The 17,587-nt window shown below is 36.3% G+C and overlaps 1 protein-coding gene across 3 annotated transcripts in view; it reads right to left on the bottom strand.

Annotated features, from left to right (window-relative positions):
- Positions 1–17,587, bottom strand: part of CSMD3 (CUB and Sushi multiple domains 3) — a 577,908-nt gene that overhangs the window by 354,121 nt on the left and 206,200 nt on the right. For all 3 annotated transcript variants that reach the window (XM_041407558.1, XM_041407557.1, XM_041407556.1), the window contains exon 6: positions 15,046–15,158. In XM_041407558.1, coding sequence (XP_041263492.1) covers positions 15,046–15,158 — 113 coding nt within the window. The remainder of the gene's footprint in view (positions 1–15,045; positions 15,159–17,587) is intronic.

The raw sequence follows: 17,587 nt of genomic DNA on the forward strand, positions 1-17,587 counted from the left end.
AAAAAAACCCCAAACAACACAACTTAAACATTTTTCAAGACTCTCAATAATATTGTAGGAATCAATGAAATGAGCAATATAATGCTGGGAATGGAAAGCAGTCACATCTATTGACCTTAAAAAGAGTAGCTTTTTTGTATTTGTCAAGTAAAAAGCCTTGTGAATATTGCCTTACATATTTATTTTCTTTCTAATTTGACTCTGTGAATCATAGCGCAAGAATGTTATTTCCCTTTTTCAAGGATAGGAAAACAGCAAATAAGCAAATATGAAAGAATAATTATTACACAGACTATGTACATTAAAATATATATAGCAATCACTTAGCAAAAAGATAAACCTAAAATGTAAAGGTTCTGACTTCTAATTCTGTTTCTTGTGTCACCATGGATACACCATGATACTGTGGTGCTCTCATTTCTTTTCAACAAAATTAAATTCTCACTTTCCTTTTAATATTAGTGTTAGTTGCCTAATACGTTGTCTTAAATTGCAAATGGGGATGTGTATTCTATTGCCATCTGTTAGAGGTGGGGCAGTTATCTTCTGTTAATTGGGCAGTTTTCTTCATCTCTTCCACAACCAATCCTCCCTCCGGGAAATATCTTCTGTTAATGGGCCAGTGAGTGTCACTGCATGACGGATAAAATTACAGTATCCTATTGTGAGACGCGCTGTCCAGGGGGAGGAGCCAAGCATTCCTACCTGGATATAATCTGCCATTTGGAACAGCACAGGCAGCCTTTTCCTCCTCTGAATTCCTAGAGGAGCAACTTTCTTTTGCACTGGATTCCCAGTGGAAGACCAGGCCCATCTACACCACCACTGGATCTTCAGAGGAAAACTCCACCCTTCTACAGGTTCGCTGATCCAACAGAACCACAGCTGTCACTCCAGGAGGACTAAAGCCACCATTTAAAGGGACTGCTTCCAACACCCTGACCAACAGGGTGTCAGGTCATATTTGACTCTGTCAGAGTTGTTTTGCTTTACTGCATTTTTATTTTATTTTTACTTTTTCCCTATTAAAGAACTGTTATTCCTACCCATATCTTTGCCTGAGAGTCTCTTAATTTCAAAATTATAATAATTCAGAGGGAGGGGTTTTACATTCTCCATTTCAAGGGAGGCTCCTGCCTTCCATAGCAGACACCTGTCTTTTCAAACCAAGATATAGGTATTCATTGTTATAAGCAAGCAAAGTGGTATTTATAAATCAAACATGCAGTTTCAGATAGAACAGTACTTGCTAAAGCTTGAATTATATATTAATATGACTGACACTGAGTAATAGTTTTAGTATTTTCAATGAAGTTCAGATATGTGGGAAATAATAAATCTTAAAACCAGTAATAATCTCTTTCAGTTATTCTCAATAGCAAAAAATCTTTGTACCATTTCTCTTGAGTGTCTAATATTTGACCTAAGCAGGCTAATGTCCACATTTTCTATTCTAAATCCAGTATGAGGCATCAAGAAGTTATTTGATTTAGACTTATTACCAGAGGTTGCTAAACTAATATAAAATAATAAATTATCCAGTATAGTAACCTTCATTACAGAGAAGATTATTTTAATAGCTAATATATTTAATATATTTTGAATTATTGTATGTTTCAAAACTAATTAGTACTTGTTAGAAATGATATAAAGTTCTTAGAAAGTTTGTTCATTTACTTGGCAAATGGTAAAGACAAGGTTGCAGAAAAGGTATCTTGAATACAAATCTTAATACTTAAGCATATTTTTTTTGTTGCTTACCTTACCTATGTCACACAAAATTAATAGAGGCTGCAGCCTGATAAATACAATTTTGCCATTAGTAATACAAGGCCACAGAATTTATGTTGACATCATGTAGGCTTGCCTTGGCCTGAGTTTGTTTTCTCTATTTTTGATAATTCATAGGTGTCAAGTGAATATTTCTTGAGCTGGTGGCATTTCAGAAATGTTGTTCTCTGATACTACTGCATACAGTAATGATTTGATAAAGTTACACGGGTCTTGCATAGCAAGCAACATACTTAGAGAGGCTGAGGGAGGCTAATGTGCAACTTTCAGATTTTAGTAAAGAACAATGAGAAAGAAGCAGACTATATTAAGAAAATATACCAAAAAAAAAAGAATAATTCAACTCCAAGACTGAAGAGGAAGTTCACTTTTTCAGGTCCAGGAATGTCAAACTTCTCCTAACAGATCCTTGGATGCTCTCAATTGGTTATCCCCAGCCAGAACCACAGAGAAAAGGGTAAAAATAAGACAAAAGAAATACAGGGGAAAGCGCAAAGGCAGTTCTTAACTTTTTAAAGTGTATTATTATCATTGATGCTTTTCTATATTGGATAATTCAGACTATCAGATCATTATAACATTAACTAGAATAACAATAAATTGTGTTCCCTTTGACTATAACAAGATTTTCTGGCTAACATAATATTACATAAGTGCATTACAACCCAACTAACTTCTGGTCTGAAGTTCTGTATACCAAACATACACTATTTTTCTATGTACCTACCCTACACCACTGAAGTACTCTCCATTGATCGTGGGGACTCTGAGGGCTCTGATCAGCCTAAACAGGACTGACCAGCCTTCCCGGGCCCTCTCTCCACCCATGCCTATGGGTCCAGGTGCCCAAAGCTGAAGCCATGAGACCCTGCCCCAGTGATGCCATAGAAGTGCTTGTCCCTCTCTTCCCCTATTCCTGCTCTACCTATCCATGGGGATAATGTTCCTGCCTGGACTTGGCCTGTCCTTTTTTCCATGGAGATGTCCAATGCCCAGGGTTTGGTCTGCCTCCAGATGTGCCCCAAGCCTGCTCTGCTCCCTGGCTGAGGGCCAACACTGGCTGAAAAGCCCAGCACTGCCAGCCTCAACCCTGATCTCTGAGCTCGCAAGCCTTCAGGGAGCTGTTGGCCTGTGCTTGTCTCTTATTCACTGTGAAAAATACAATGCCTATTGTCCCAGATTAGAGGCAAGATGCATTTGCCATCTGTGTGGCAGCTGTCTTCTGTTAAGTGGGCAGTTTTCCTTACCTCTTCCACAATCACCCCTCCCTCGAGGGTGACATCTGCTGATAACAGGCTATTGAATGTCACTGCATGACTGATAACAACTATAGCATCCCGTTGGAGATGCTCTGCCCAGAGGGAGGAGCCAAGCATTCCTACTCAGATGTAATCTGGCGATTCTGAAATACCAGCACAACTTTTCCACCGGATTTCCCAGAGGAACAGCAGCTGCCTCTTCTTCACCTATGAACAAAGCAATACATTAAATGTAACAAGAAGTGTTGTTTTTCCCTTATTTCTCACTCCGAATAAATAGTTAATTGCTAAGCAGAATAAATGTTAATTATAAAACCAAGCAAAGTTGAATGATTTATAAATTAAACTGTACTGTCTTATATGTTCTTGTTTTATCTAAAAGGTCAGGATAGACTAAAAAATAATACTTTTAAAGAAAGGTCAGGTCCTAAGTGAGATGAAAACAATTATCTGGCAAGAAAAAAGGTTTCTTCAGTATGAAAACTGATTCAAAATCCACTTAGAGTTTACAGAGATAAAGCTATTCCTGCAGAACATTGTGTGCTGTCAGCATCAAGTGGGCAGTAAGTGAACTTTTAATTTAAGAAGTGGCATCCAGTGCAAAACAAGAGCTTTGCCGGAGGAAAATCTTCCCTGTGAAAGGACCCCAGCGATCCATTAGACAACAATTTCAAGATGGCCTAAGGTAAATACTTACACACTAAAATTTCAAGATCATTTTAAGAAGAATTACATATGCATTGCCTTAGTGAGCATTTCAGGCAATTTTGCACCACAATACAATCATAAAAATTATAGTGTTCTTGTTTGACAGCCAAAATTGTTCCTAATACCCATAAAAGCTTGGTTACTGCAAGTATCTTTCTTCACTTTTATGTTGCACAGAGAAATGCTCACAAAGCAACTTCTACGGAGAAAAAATATATTGGCAAATCTAAAAACATGGTAATTTGACACTATCTTACATAACATCCCAGCAGGTAAACTCAGGAAATGTGTGTTAGATGAATGGGCAGTGGGATGGATTGAGAACAGGCTGAATGGCAGAGCTCAGAGGGTCGTGATCAGCAGAGTAGAATTCATTTGGAAGCCTGTGCTCAGTGATGAATCCCAGGGATCAATACTGGGTCCAATCTTCTTCAACTTGTTTTTCAATGACCTGGATGAAGGGATTTAATGTACCCTCAGCAAGTTTGCTCATGATATGAAACTGGGGAAAATGACTGATACACCTGAAGGCTGTGCTGCCATTCAACAGGAAGAGTGTGATCAGCAGATAGAGAGAGGCGATCCTTCCCCCTCTACTTGGCCCTAGTGCAGCTACATGTGGAGTGTTGTGTCCAGATCTGGGCTCCTCAGTACAAGAAAGTCAAGGAGTAACTGGAGAGGTTGCAGTGCAGGGCAAAATAGATGATGAGGGGTCTGGAGCATTCCTCTTATAAAGAGAGACTGCAGAACCAGGAAGATGAGAGGGAATCTCATCAATACATGTACACATCTTAAAGGCAGGTGACAAGAAGATATTGCCAGATTCTTTTTGGTGGTGCACAGTGATGGCACAAGGGCCAATGGCCACAAACTTAACCATAAGAAGTTTCACATCAACATGAGGAAGAATTTTAAGTTGAGGGTGGAAGAGAACTAGGACAGGCTGCCCAAGGAGGTTGTGGAGTCTTCCTCTCTGGAGACACTCAAAACTCACCTCGACATGCACCTGTGTAACCTGCTGTAAGTGACTCTGCTTTGTCAGAAGGACTGGACTGGATAATCTTCAGAGGTCCCTTCCAACCCTAACAATGCTGTGATTCTGTGATTTTTTCAGAAATTGCAGCAGTTTTTGGATACTTACACTTCTTAACTGATAGAACATAAAAATGTCAAATTTTGAGACAGCTGGTTGCTCACTGTATCTGAACATTTCAGACTTCATCAGAATGGTTGAAGTTGAAAGGCATCTTAGAATTTGGCCACTTTCAGAACTGTCAGCAGCTTTATAGTCATTGCTTGATATTTACTTTACCTAAATCAAATGGTATGACCATCTCTACAGAGGCAAGTGTTTCTGAGAGATTCCACACAGTTCCAAAGCAACTTCTTCACATGAAAGAAAAAGTTGCTGGATAGCAGTCAATGAGAGTTTTCAGCAGTAACTTTGTTTCCCCAGGAAACAATAAATAAATAACCCCAACAACAAAGAAAAAAACCCAAACAAACAAAGCCAAAACCAAAACAAAAGAAAGCCTATCACATTAACTCTAGAAAAAGTGAATACAAAGCAGAGTACAAAAAGAGACATTTTGCCTCTGTACAGAGACCATGGGATACTTAAATATTAATTACACATTCAAAAATGACTGTGATAGCCTCCACAAACAGTATAGGGATAAATATATGATTTTTAAGAACCATCTGGACCAATCCTCTGCAATGTGCTCTAGAAGGATCCTGTTTGTGCAGGGAGTTGGGCCAGATGACTCCACTGTGGTCCCTTCCAACATTACAAGGTTAAGCTGGATGGGACTGAGCAACCTGGTCAAGTGAAAGGTGTCCCTGCCCATGTCAGGGCTTTGAAACAAAATGAGCTTTAAGGTCCCTTCACACTCGAACCCTTCTATGATTCCATAATTCTATGATATTCATTCTATGATTCTGTCAATTTCTTTAAGGTTGGTTAATATTCATAATTTCCCACTAGGGTCATTGGGAATTTGAATGATTATTGGCTTAAGTACTACTGACTGGTTTGCTTTACGTGTCCAAAGAGTGTGCTCAAATGTCTTCAACAAACAGAAGGTCTATTTACTATAACTGAAATTTCTTTCAAAACTATAATATTTTTATCACTAGTTTGTTTAAATTATGGGTTTGAGAACATTCTAGGGAAAAATATTATTTAAACATGTAAGCCTTATGTATCTTTCATGAAAAGCCAAATTACCCAACACGATGCTGTATACAAATGAAGAATCCTTTCTTCTTATATCTCCAATTAAACAGCTGTGTACACTATCTGCCTGTTGCACTAATATACTAGACATATATGTTAGGAATTAAAAGGCGTGGCTTTTAATCCCAAGTTAAATATTAACTGAGAAGGAAAAGTAGTCTCAGATGAAGAAAAATAGAAAAAGCAGCAGTTTGTTTTATTTCACAAAGTCAATACACCTCTTCCCTTTTGAATTTGAGTCAGCCTGATTTAATTTGAATATATGCCCTTCAAGGTAAGGATTCTCTTCACAGATATTTTTATATAATAGTGTACCAAGGCAGTACTATAAACTAAACCAGCATTATCCAAGCAATTCTGCCAGCTTTGCGAAAAATGGAATGATAAGTGTTACCCAACTTCTAGCTACCCCGGATTAGGGCTCAAAAGACCTGGTGCCATATTCCACTGGTAATTTAATTATTTTGTGTAAGTCATGATGAAGCATGTACCTCAATTCTGATATCCAAAAGAGGTCTAATAACTATTTCCAATATCCTTGTGATTTATAACTTTATGGTCTGTGTATCTCCCCTCCTTTCACAAATATATTAATTTTCCAAGCTGCAGGGTCCTACGTAGATGAATCACTTTTCAATCAAAAACTTACCTGCATGTTTGGTATCTTTGCTTTCTCTGAACTTTCGTCAGCTTTGCTATATTCTTCAGAAATGCAGAGAGGCCAGAGCAACAAGTGTTGCTGGAGTCAAGGTGAAGTTTGATTTATAAAGCAGCATGTTTTCTGTTCTGTCCTCTACTCTTTTCCTAGTGTTTAGGTCAAAAAGCACTAAAGGTGTGCTTTTTTAAGCATTCTAAATATGGACCTGAGGACAATGGAGTGCTCTCAGTATACTGACTAAATTAGAGCATAAGAGTTTGCTGGTATTACTGACAATAGTAATGATCAACAAATCTCATAATTTTATTTTCAAACTTTTTTGCCTCAGTCTTCATTGGCAAATCTTCTTCCCACACCTCTTGAGTGGATGGGCTTCAGGACAGGGACTGGAAGACCAAAGTTCTTTACACTGCCAGAGAAATTCAGGTTCATGACCACCTGAACAGACCTAAATCTATGGAGCCTGATGAGCTGCACCCCAGAGTCCTGAGGGAATTTGCTGATATAGTTGCCTGCCCATGATACTTGAAAAGCCATGGCAGACAGTCAAAGTCCCAGATTATTAGAAAAGGGGAAAGTTTAATATTTACTGAGAAGAGAATTACACCTATGTTACATTTCACTTATGTCTAAAAATGGTAGAAAGCAGGATCCTTGGAATGACCGACTTGTCAACACCACCTCTGTGCCTGGGAAAACCATGGAACAGAGTCCTCCTAGAAGCTGTGCTGAGGGACATGGAGGACAGGGAGGTGATTCAGAAGAGTAGCACAGCTTCACCAAGGGCAAGTCCTCTCTAATCAACCCAGTGGCCTTCTATGATGGACCAACTGCACCATCCAACAAAGGGCCACATATGTCATCCATTTGGACTTCTGCAAAGCCTTGGACATGGTCCTCCACAACATCCTTCTGTCTAAAGTGAAGAGAAATGGATTCTATGGGTGAACTGCTCAATGGATGACAAATTGCTTGGACAGTTGTGTCCAGAGGGTAATGTTCTCGACAGTTTAGTGTTCTGACAGACATGATAGAAAAGTGGTTTCCCTTGGGGGCCCATATAGGGATCAGTATTATTTAGTGTCTTCATCAGAGATATATACTGAGGCAGTGAGTGCACCCTCAGCCAGTTTGAAGGCTACAAGAAGCCAAGTGCTGAGGTTGACATGTCAGAGGGATGGGATGCCATTCATAAAGACCTGGACAAGTCTGAGAAATGGCCTATGAAAACCTCATTAAATTGAACAATGCCAAGTGCAAGGTACTGTACCTGGCTCAGGGCAACCCCAGGGATCAATGCAGGCTGGAAGATGAATGGAACGAGAGCAGCCCTGTTAAGGAGCTAGAGGTGATGGATGGATGACAGGCTGGACAGGACCCAGCAATGTGCAGTTGCCCCCCTGAAGGCAAATGGTATCCACGGCTGCATCAAAAGCAGTGTGGGCAGCAGGGCTAGGGAAGGGATTTTGCTGCTCTACTCTGCCCTTGTGAGATCCCATCTGGAGAGCTGCATTCAGATTTGGGGGCCTCAGCACAGGAAGAACATAGACCTGTTACAGAAGGTCCAGAGGAGAGCCATGAAGATGATCATATAGATGAAGCACCTCTTCTATGAAGAAAAGCTGAGAGAATTCAGCCTGTTCAACCAGGAAAAGAGATTTGTCCTGGCTGACTGTTCAATCCAACTAGCACAGACTAGATTCCAACAAGGGTATGTCTCATACAAGAAGTCATAATTATTCAATAGAATCACTTCAGGTTCAATCTCCTTATTACTACCCATCTTGTCACCTAAATCTTTCTTTCACAATCCCTCACCCTCCACTCTAACCACTTTACTTGGCTATGTGTTTTTCTTCTACATAGTCAGAAAATTTCATTTTCTGAAAAGGTGTTAACAATGTTCACATTGACCCAGGATCCAGACCAAAAATAATATACATTTTGCCATCTATAAAGCTAAGCAAGTGCATTAGAAAGAAACACACAATACAACAAACATCAGTGCTAAAAACACTTTAGTATTCACACTGCTATTCTATATTTGTTCTGACATTTTTCAGACAGACTTAGAAGGTTTGACCACCATGGTTCTCAGGGGATTTTTACATTTCTTTTAAATATGAATGATACTGAAATTTCACTGGAAATTGGAAATCTAAGAAATTATATAACTGAGAATCTCTGTGGTACTAGATAGTGATTTTGTACATTAACAAATTCCATAGAATAATATTCACTAATGTGCAAGGTTTATTGCCTCAGCTGCATTTAAGTGAAAACACTTTGTTGAACAGAGATGTATGTTAATAATTTCCAGGTGCTTGTGAATGGGGAAAAAAATTAATTATTTCAGCTTTCTCATACTGCTATTGATGCAGTACACAAATAAAGCAGCCAATGTTTTATAGTATAAAGAGATCCATTGACTGGAACTAAAGTGGAGAAAGTGTAACTGGGAATTAGAAAGGTAGATCAGAAAATTTATTTTCTTACTTGAAATAACATTCATTAAAAGATTAAATTTTCATTAAATAGACGTGATTCCTTATTTACTGGGGGGTACTTTGCAAAAGGTACTTTTACTTCTTAAATTAGATAATCTTAGACTGAATTCTGAAGAGTAATACCAAATGTCCTCACCTTATCTATACTGGGAATGAGTAAAAAATCATAGCATATAATTTAAGAAATTATCATATCATTTTATAATCTAAGAAATAACTTCTGGCATAATATCTTGCACAGGTCACTTCCATATTCTTATTCCAAAGCAGAATTTTGGAATTTTAATTTTTATTATTTTTAAAATAATAACTTATCTATCTTTAGGCAGGAGGTTATCCATCATATGGTGTGATTAGTTTTTACAAATAATACACCAGGGAGAAACATTTAAATAACTATATTTCACATATATAAACTTAGACAAATCATTAATTTAAAATTAAAACTACATAATTACTCCACCTTTATAATCTCAAGGACATGAGGATATGCTTTCTCTCACAAATACAGGTGCTGTCAGTAACTCATCAGTAGCTCTCCAGCTTCAATGAGTATGCAGAAAGCTATAGGTGTCTAAACAAAAATCTTACCTACGTCCCTGTTACAGCTGCTAGTCTTTCAGCTGTAGTACAATATAGTGTTTGTTGCAATAGCTTTTGAGATAAGAAATGAATTACAAAATCCTGATTAAATTGCCTAATGTTGTGAAAAAAGTGGTAAAGACAGTTTTCCTCTTCTGGCAACTCTAGCCATGATGTAAGGCAGCTTAGTACTATTGTTCTTTACCTGATTGGCAATTGCTTTACATTCTTTCTGAAAGCAAAACCAAGAAAAAAATTAAGAAAAGCTAACTCCATAAATAATTTATGGATGAAGATACATTTCTATTCATAAGCAAAATGACAGAAAGAAAAAGAAAGTAACAATAGAAAATCAAGCAGAGCAAGAAGAAACTTTTCAACATATTTTTCTTCATATTTCATCCCACATTTAAAGTGCTCACATTTATCCAACCTCAGCTCCACATAGCTGGCTGTAAAGTATGAAGGAGAGTAACCATTTGCATACTTTTAAATATGAGCAAGACAACTAAATTTTATTCTATTCTGAAATGCTCATGGATATATTTCATAGCTTCATTTGTATTTTCCTATATATAAATATTCTTAATGAATGGCAAATGTGTTTGTGCACTCAATTTATGTATTTGATACTATTTGCTCAAAGTGGAAGCATGACTTTGTACATGGCTTAAACAGAGGTAAAAAACAGGGGAAGGAATCAGTTAAAAAATGGATTTCACAATTGAAATGATTAGCAATTGTAGGGCTACTGTTGAAACCTTCCAGAGCTTAAGAGAGGATGAAGGTAGAGAGTGAGAGGGAAAGGATACTGGATCTACAAAGATGGCAAAGTTATAGATGCTTAAAGTAATGTCTAACTATCAGAAAATGAAGATTATTTTTTTTTCTGAAAGCCTTTCTGAATCTGGGTATGCTTGATATAAAGAAGATTGAAGTTTGTGTATGCCAGTCATAAGACCAGATGTTGTGAAGCCAATTTAATCCCTTCTGTCCACTTAGATAAAATTATGGATTCATACATAAATGATGGAGCGCAAAAAGTAACCAAAAGAAAATAGCAACCAAAAGGAACTGGAAATGGAAGGAGTAAAAGAGCACAACTAATTTTAGAAACAGCAAAAGAAGATTAGTAGTGCCAAGAAACAGTGAAGCAGCTGCTTCTAGAAGATCCAAAGAATCTTTTGTTCTACTTCAGCCAACAGTTTCTGACTCAAAGGGAGTTTTAACAAGACAACATAAGAGAAAGCATCAAGGCAAGGAACTCTCAGTGAATAGAAAGAAGTGCTGAAACACAGGTGACCAGACAAGCAAGGATATGTGGGTTATGACACCACAACCTAGGTAGGGAAATATTTTCTTCTCCTCTAATTGAAATTTCTTATTGAAATTTCTCTTCTAATCTCATTGGTTATTGTTTACCAATGTATTTTAAATATTGTATAAATGAATACCTTTCATGAATAAAATTGCCTATTAAAAGAAAGTAATACACATAACTAACATGACTGTTTACCTCAATGAATCTGAAAGCTTCCCACAGTTTCATGTACCTCATCAGATTTTACTTTTTCTGTATAAGTCAATTAAAAAACCCCAAAAACTTTAAGGGCCTTAAAGACCCATGCCTATTTGCAAGGTCTTAAACAGAAAATGAGGAAAATAGATTTAATTACACTAAAAGTGTGTTTAGAAAAAAATTATGTAATACCCTAGGTATCCTATTTTTCATTGCTGTAGGCTTTTTTTTTCTTTTCCTTAGGCAACTATATTTTGACTTTACAGTGCATCACTTTTAGTCTTCTTTTCAAATGTCTAGGCCACAATAGCTTTAGGTATTACACTGAAGCTCAGCTTAGTGAGGCGACCTTATGAAAAAAAATCTTAAAAACCAGTTTTCATAAACTTAGGAGAACAGAAGGGAATAAGACTAAAATTAGTATAAATGCTAGGGGTTTGGTAGCAGAGGGGTATAGGGTTGAACTTATCACCTCTCCCTTCAGCAGGCACTAAGCTGTCCCGTGCTGGTCACAACTGGCCACATCTGGCTCCACAATGGACCAACCACAGGACAAAACTGAGTCCATCAGTAGAACTTGTGACATTTCTATGAAGATAAAGCATTTAAGATAAGACAATAAACACTGAGGGAAAGGAACAAGATCAGAGCATGCGTTCTCCATTCCAGAGCTAGGAATACCCTCAAAGGGCTTGAAGTCCGTGGATAACCCATACAGAAGTAGGTTCTTCCCCTAAGAGGCAATGGTCCATGATAAATGCACATCAAGGCAGAAGAAATGAGTAAGAGGGAAGAAATGGTAGAAGAAAAGAGTGAGAAATGAGGAACAGCAGAAATGAACTCCTACACTTTGACCGAACCTCCTGCACTGGCTATCACACCACCAAAGAGACAAAGAGTAATCTGTGGTTGAATAGAGGAAGAGGAAATGTTTGGAATGAAGTTAAGCTTTCAGAAGAGAAGGTGCAAGGGTGTTTTTCATGATTTCTTTACTATTTGTCTTTGTTTTCCAACACCCAAAACAGTCATTAAAGGTTTTATAATAAGGCCATTTTTTCCAGGACAGTAGTTGATGAGTGATTTGTCACATTTTCATTCCAACCGTGAAACTTCTCACTCTTGTTCTTCCTATTTTCTGCCCCATTGTACTCTGAGGATGCATGAGTGAGTGATGGTAAGAGGGCCTCACTGCTACTTAGGGTTAAACCATGACCCAAATACACTAACAAAATGTGCACTAGTGCAAACAAAATCAGTAAACGAAGGGACTGATTAGTTGAAAAGGGTACTGCAGTGCCACGCAGTGACAGACTGAAATTATGCAGTGTTCTGAAGTTCAGAATTTGAAGTCCAGGTCCTTAAAAATATGCAACAATAGGCTAAAGAAAATTAAACTAGAGGAAGTACTAAGAAATTAGTAAATCTGTTTATATTGGTAATATGTAGCAAATACTATGTTTCAGGACCTCAGAAAGAACTTGCAGTCAATCAACATCAATTAAGCAGGGGAAGGACATAGCTTTTAACACAGTTACTACTGTGTAGCACTCTGACCAAAAAAAGCTATTGAAAGAATTAGCATATTCCCTCTCAAAAGTAATGCAGAAATAAACTCTTGAAAATAAATCAAGACCTTGTACTACATGACATTTTTCAATACTTTTAACACTTTTATCAGTTATCTGATTTTCCGAAAGGTCAGAAATATTTTGTGCTATATATTTAATGTTATTTTCTAAATGTAGTAAGGTTTTTTAATATACCCCACCCCTAGAAGTGCTCATGGCAGAGTCTGAGCAATCTGGTCCAGTGGAAGTTTCCCTGCTCATGGCACAGGGGTTGGAACTAGATGATCTTAAAGATCCCTTCCAACCTAAACCATTCCATGATTCTATGATATTTATTTAATTTCCTTACATTCTCTCCTTTAGTCTATCATTAACCTACCAGAAAATACACATCTCCTATTATCTGACCATGTGTTTTTCTATTTTCTACTATCAAAGTTATTTTTTATTGATCATATAGCTTGAGTATACACATTTAATTCCTTTGCATGTTGAATTTTTTTACTGCCTACATTTATTTTAGAGTTGCAAAAGACATTTTCTTTATTTTAAGTATGGTGGGCTGTTGCAGCATTTGACTACTTGGTATTTAGTCCACTTTAACATACATTGAGAAATACACAATTAAATATTAAATGAGCAAACCACAATAGTAAAAACACTATTATTTAATCACTACATTCTTAGGCAGTAAGGAGAAATAGAAGACACACAGCATTTTCAAATCTCCCACACCTATAAACTCACATGCTTTATGGGTCTTGGATAAAACACATTTTTAAAAATAAACATAAGCCTGTTCTCTTTCATTAGCTATTACCTCAATTTTTGGCAGGAATGTATGTTTATGGTATGTTTACCATGAGACACTCTTTGCTCTTCTTTTCTCACTAGCTCAAAAAAACCAGCTCAACAATCCAAAACACTTCATTTAAACCACCAAAATAGTTATCACACGGTTTCTCAGTTGTGGGGTAGATTTATTAGAGAGAATTCTTACTTCCTATCTTTTTACAGTTCCATAAGCTAGCAACTTCTTAGTAGAGAGTGGTTTATCATACGTGGTGTGAAAGATACCATGCAAAAAATGAGTCAGTGTTTTCATAAATCATTACAGCAGCCCTGAAGCTACATTAAAAAAGCTTCTTTCATATAAATTCATTCAGAATACACACTCCAGAACATCTATGAACTCAGGAAGTCCAAATAAAGATATACAATACCTGCTGAAAATACTAATCAATTTTTTTCTGTTCTATTTTAGAATATGCTATCTGAGGCAATCACACAGAGTTGTAGAACTTGCTATTATGAAAGATCAAATTAAAAACCTTAGTCATAGGCTTTTGATAACTGCAATTTTTGTGTTACTTGACTAATTTTATCAGATTCTGTAAAACTTTAGATAAATAACTTCTTCCTATGCTAGATTTTCTATAAGAAACTGTAAAAGAAATTTCTGAACTAGATCTTGGTAGGAATGTCATGATGTTTTTCATCAGATAAATGCAAAAAGCACAAAAACACAAAAAAAGGGGTTACTGTTCCCTGAAGATCCATTGATACACTGTGGATATTGAAAAATATTATTTACAGTATTACCTTGTACTACTGACATTTAATTTGCATTAGCACTTCATCATTAGAATGACATTGTTTCAAACAGTGACATTCCCAAAATTATGCTTCAGATGCTTTCACTCTTACTCAAAATAAATGCTTGTTCATAAAAACTGTGGGTAAGAATCCTTCTGGTTAATAAAACCTTTAATAATGCAAAGCATTCCAAAATGTAGTAAAAAGTAATAGTGATTAAATGCTACTTTAGTAAACAGAAACTTACTGCTTTACAAATACGACTTATACAACTATAGAGTCATTCCCATAATTTAATGATAAAGACATTCTTTCTGTTACTGTTCCACAGTATTTTTCATAATATTAGGACCATTTTAAAAGCTAAGTACACAGGTTAAAGTAAAGCAGGGATCTCCCATAATATTTTTTGGTAACTGAATTTAGATACATTAGATAACACACCACCCCTATTCTAGAAGATTGTAATTTGATATAGCAGGTTGAAAAACAAACCTTTTATGAGGTGGTTTTATTTTATTTTTTTTTTTAAAGTAACCTTTCCTATTTCCTAAAACTTCAGGCACTATTTTTTCTAACAAATACAGCCACAATTAAAATTTATTTTTTTATATGTACCTTGGTAGTGGGCACTAAATCCACGGTATCGGTGATTGCTGTCTGTTACAAAATGTAGTCTGAGCCAGTTTTTGTTGCTTATAACTGGAGGAGGTATATTCATTCCAGAGAGCCTGAAATAAAAGAAACAAATTTTAAAAAAATTAATAAAGGATTTCAATATTATCAGGAAAATGTTTCTATTCAAACTAGCAATCACTGACATGCCCTCTGCGGGGTTTTTTATTCATTGGTTAGTAGCATTTTAACAAGCAGACAAAACAGACAAAATTGTGCACTATGCCCGACCAAGTGATGGGATACAAATCAGCGCTAAGCCAGAAACTATACAACCATGATATCGGTCAGGCACAGCACTGTAAAGATGGAAATATATGGCACTCAGGCTAGAAAGAATTTGTGTCTACACAGTTCAGATAATGGGATAGACAGAACACTGCTCTGGGCATCTAGGGAAAGGTTTGTACTTTTCTTCTTTTCTTCAAGATATGGAAGAAGAGAGCCTAGGTTATGCAAACCACTATATAAAATGATAAAACAGGAATCTACTTTTCAAGAGTAAGTAATTTTCTATATTCATGGTATAAAGATAAAATAAATATTCCATCACTTGTGTGGATTTGAAAATTAGCTATTAGATTTACAAGAAGAGTAGGGAATTCTAGTAGATTGACCCCAGCTAGCAGTCAAGCACCACACAGCTGTTCACTCCCTCCCTTCCCTGCCCCAAAAAATTGTAAGGAGAGAGAAAAGGAAGAGCAAAAGCAAGAAACATACTTCAAAAGACAGTTTAGTAAGTGAAGAGCTGAGAAAAAAAGGAAGTGATACGAAAGAAATAATTCACCATATTTCACAAATAGATGAATCAAAATGGTCTCCAATGATTAGCAGCTGTCTCTCAGCATATCTAATTTTTTATTGCTGACCATGAAGTTACATGATGTGAAATATCCTTTTGGTCAATTTGGCTCTGTTTCATTTTTTTCCCTTGCCAGTATCCTGCCTAGGCCAGGTCTACTCCTTATGGGGAAGGAAGAGGGGGCAGAGAAAGTCTTGATGAGCAAGCACGGCTCAGAAGCATCCACTACATTGTTGTGCTATCAACTCTGGTTTAGCCACAAAACCAAACTATAGCACCTTATGGGCTTCTATGAAAAAAAATTAACTATGAGCCATTAGACCCAGTATACAAAATGACCTGGATTTTTTTATTGTTTTGGTTTTCTGTTTGTTTTTTAGCATAAGGATATTGCTCCAGTTATAGTAGCGTTCATCTTGACTGGCTCATTGGGAAGTTTGAATTTTAGTTCTTTTTTGTTTGGAAGTTTCAGTAGGTTTTTGTTGTTGTTATTTTATTTTTAAATGAGATATCATGTTATAAAGAAGGTGAATAAAGTTTAGATAGAAAATTCTTCCATCAAGCCAGTAATTCAATATATATTTCTCACCAAAACCAGAAAGATAAGTCATATCTTCAGAATGTCAGCATACTTTACCTATGCTCTTCCATTTAGTTATAAACAGAACTCTTCCTATAGTTAAAATAGAACACTAGAAAGCAAGTATGCCAGTTTATGTTCAGAGATAATGGATTCCTGTTTCATTTTGAGAAAAAACTCTATTTATAATAAATCAATTCTGAAGTTATTTTTTTGAGTGAAATAAAACCCCAAACCTTGCTTAAATAAATAAGTTTGTATAGGTACTATTCTGTGAGAAAGACTTTTGAAATAATAACAGTTTAGAGATAGTGTTCTTTTAATCTTTTCCCACCCACTTTACCTCAAAACAAATGACGTTTAAAAAACTTCCCAAATTTCTGAAACTGTAGTGGTACCCTTGTTCCCTCAGGCACTGATATAAACAACATATATTGACTGACACCACAGGCTATTAAAATTCCTTCACATGCTTGCAAAAGAATGTTTTATAGTGTGGAAACATATTAGCTCACACAATTCATTTCAGCTGAACAACACATAGAATCTAAGTTTTTTAAGCTTATGAAATTGACTTCAAATTTTAGATTCAAGAAATCCAGATGATGAAGCTAAAAAAAAAAAACAAACCCAACCAATCAAATTATAAAATAGTCCTATTAGATTGCAACAGGATGTAGTGAATGCATATTGCTCTGTACCAATTAAAGTCATATGCACTAGCATATATAAAGTATGAGGCAGAAACCTACACCTTTCAATTAGAAAACATCAAATATTTCTCCATTTTCCTTGTGAATTTTAGAATGAAGCACACTTTTTAACAGCTATAAAGTGTCTTTAGTTGCTACAAATTTCTTGTTACAGATGTAAGAAGTGTACTTTAATTTGCGGCTTGCTTTTTGGAAGGTAGAGGTTAGGGTATCCTCTATGGTGCAGCTATTTCTCTCTATAATAATATTACCTAATGATGCAAGAGGAAATAGTTATTTAAATTCTCACTCTATAAATAATTGTCAGGCAATATAGAGATAGAGGCAACAACCTTTCACTGCTTGCATATTTTAGAATAAACCTATTACTGGAAGAAGCCTTACTAAACA

This window comes from Onychostruthus taczanowskii, unplaced genomic scaffold (assembly GCF_017590055.1).
Source record: "Onychostruthus taczanowskii isolate IOZ18803 unplaced genomic scaffold, ASM1759005v1 scaffold27, whole genome shotgun sequence".
In the NCBI taxonomy this organism is placed as follows: Eukaryota; Metazoa; Chordata; class Aves; order Passeriformes; family Passeridae; genus Onychostruthus; species Onychostruthus taczanowskii.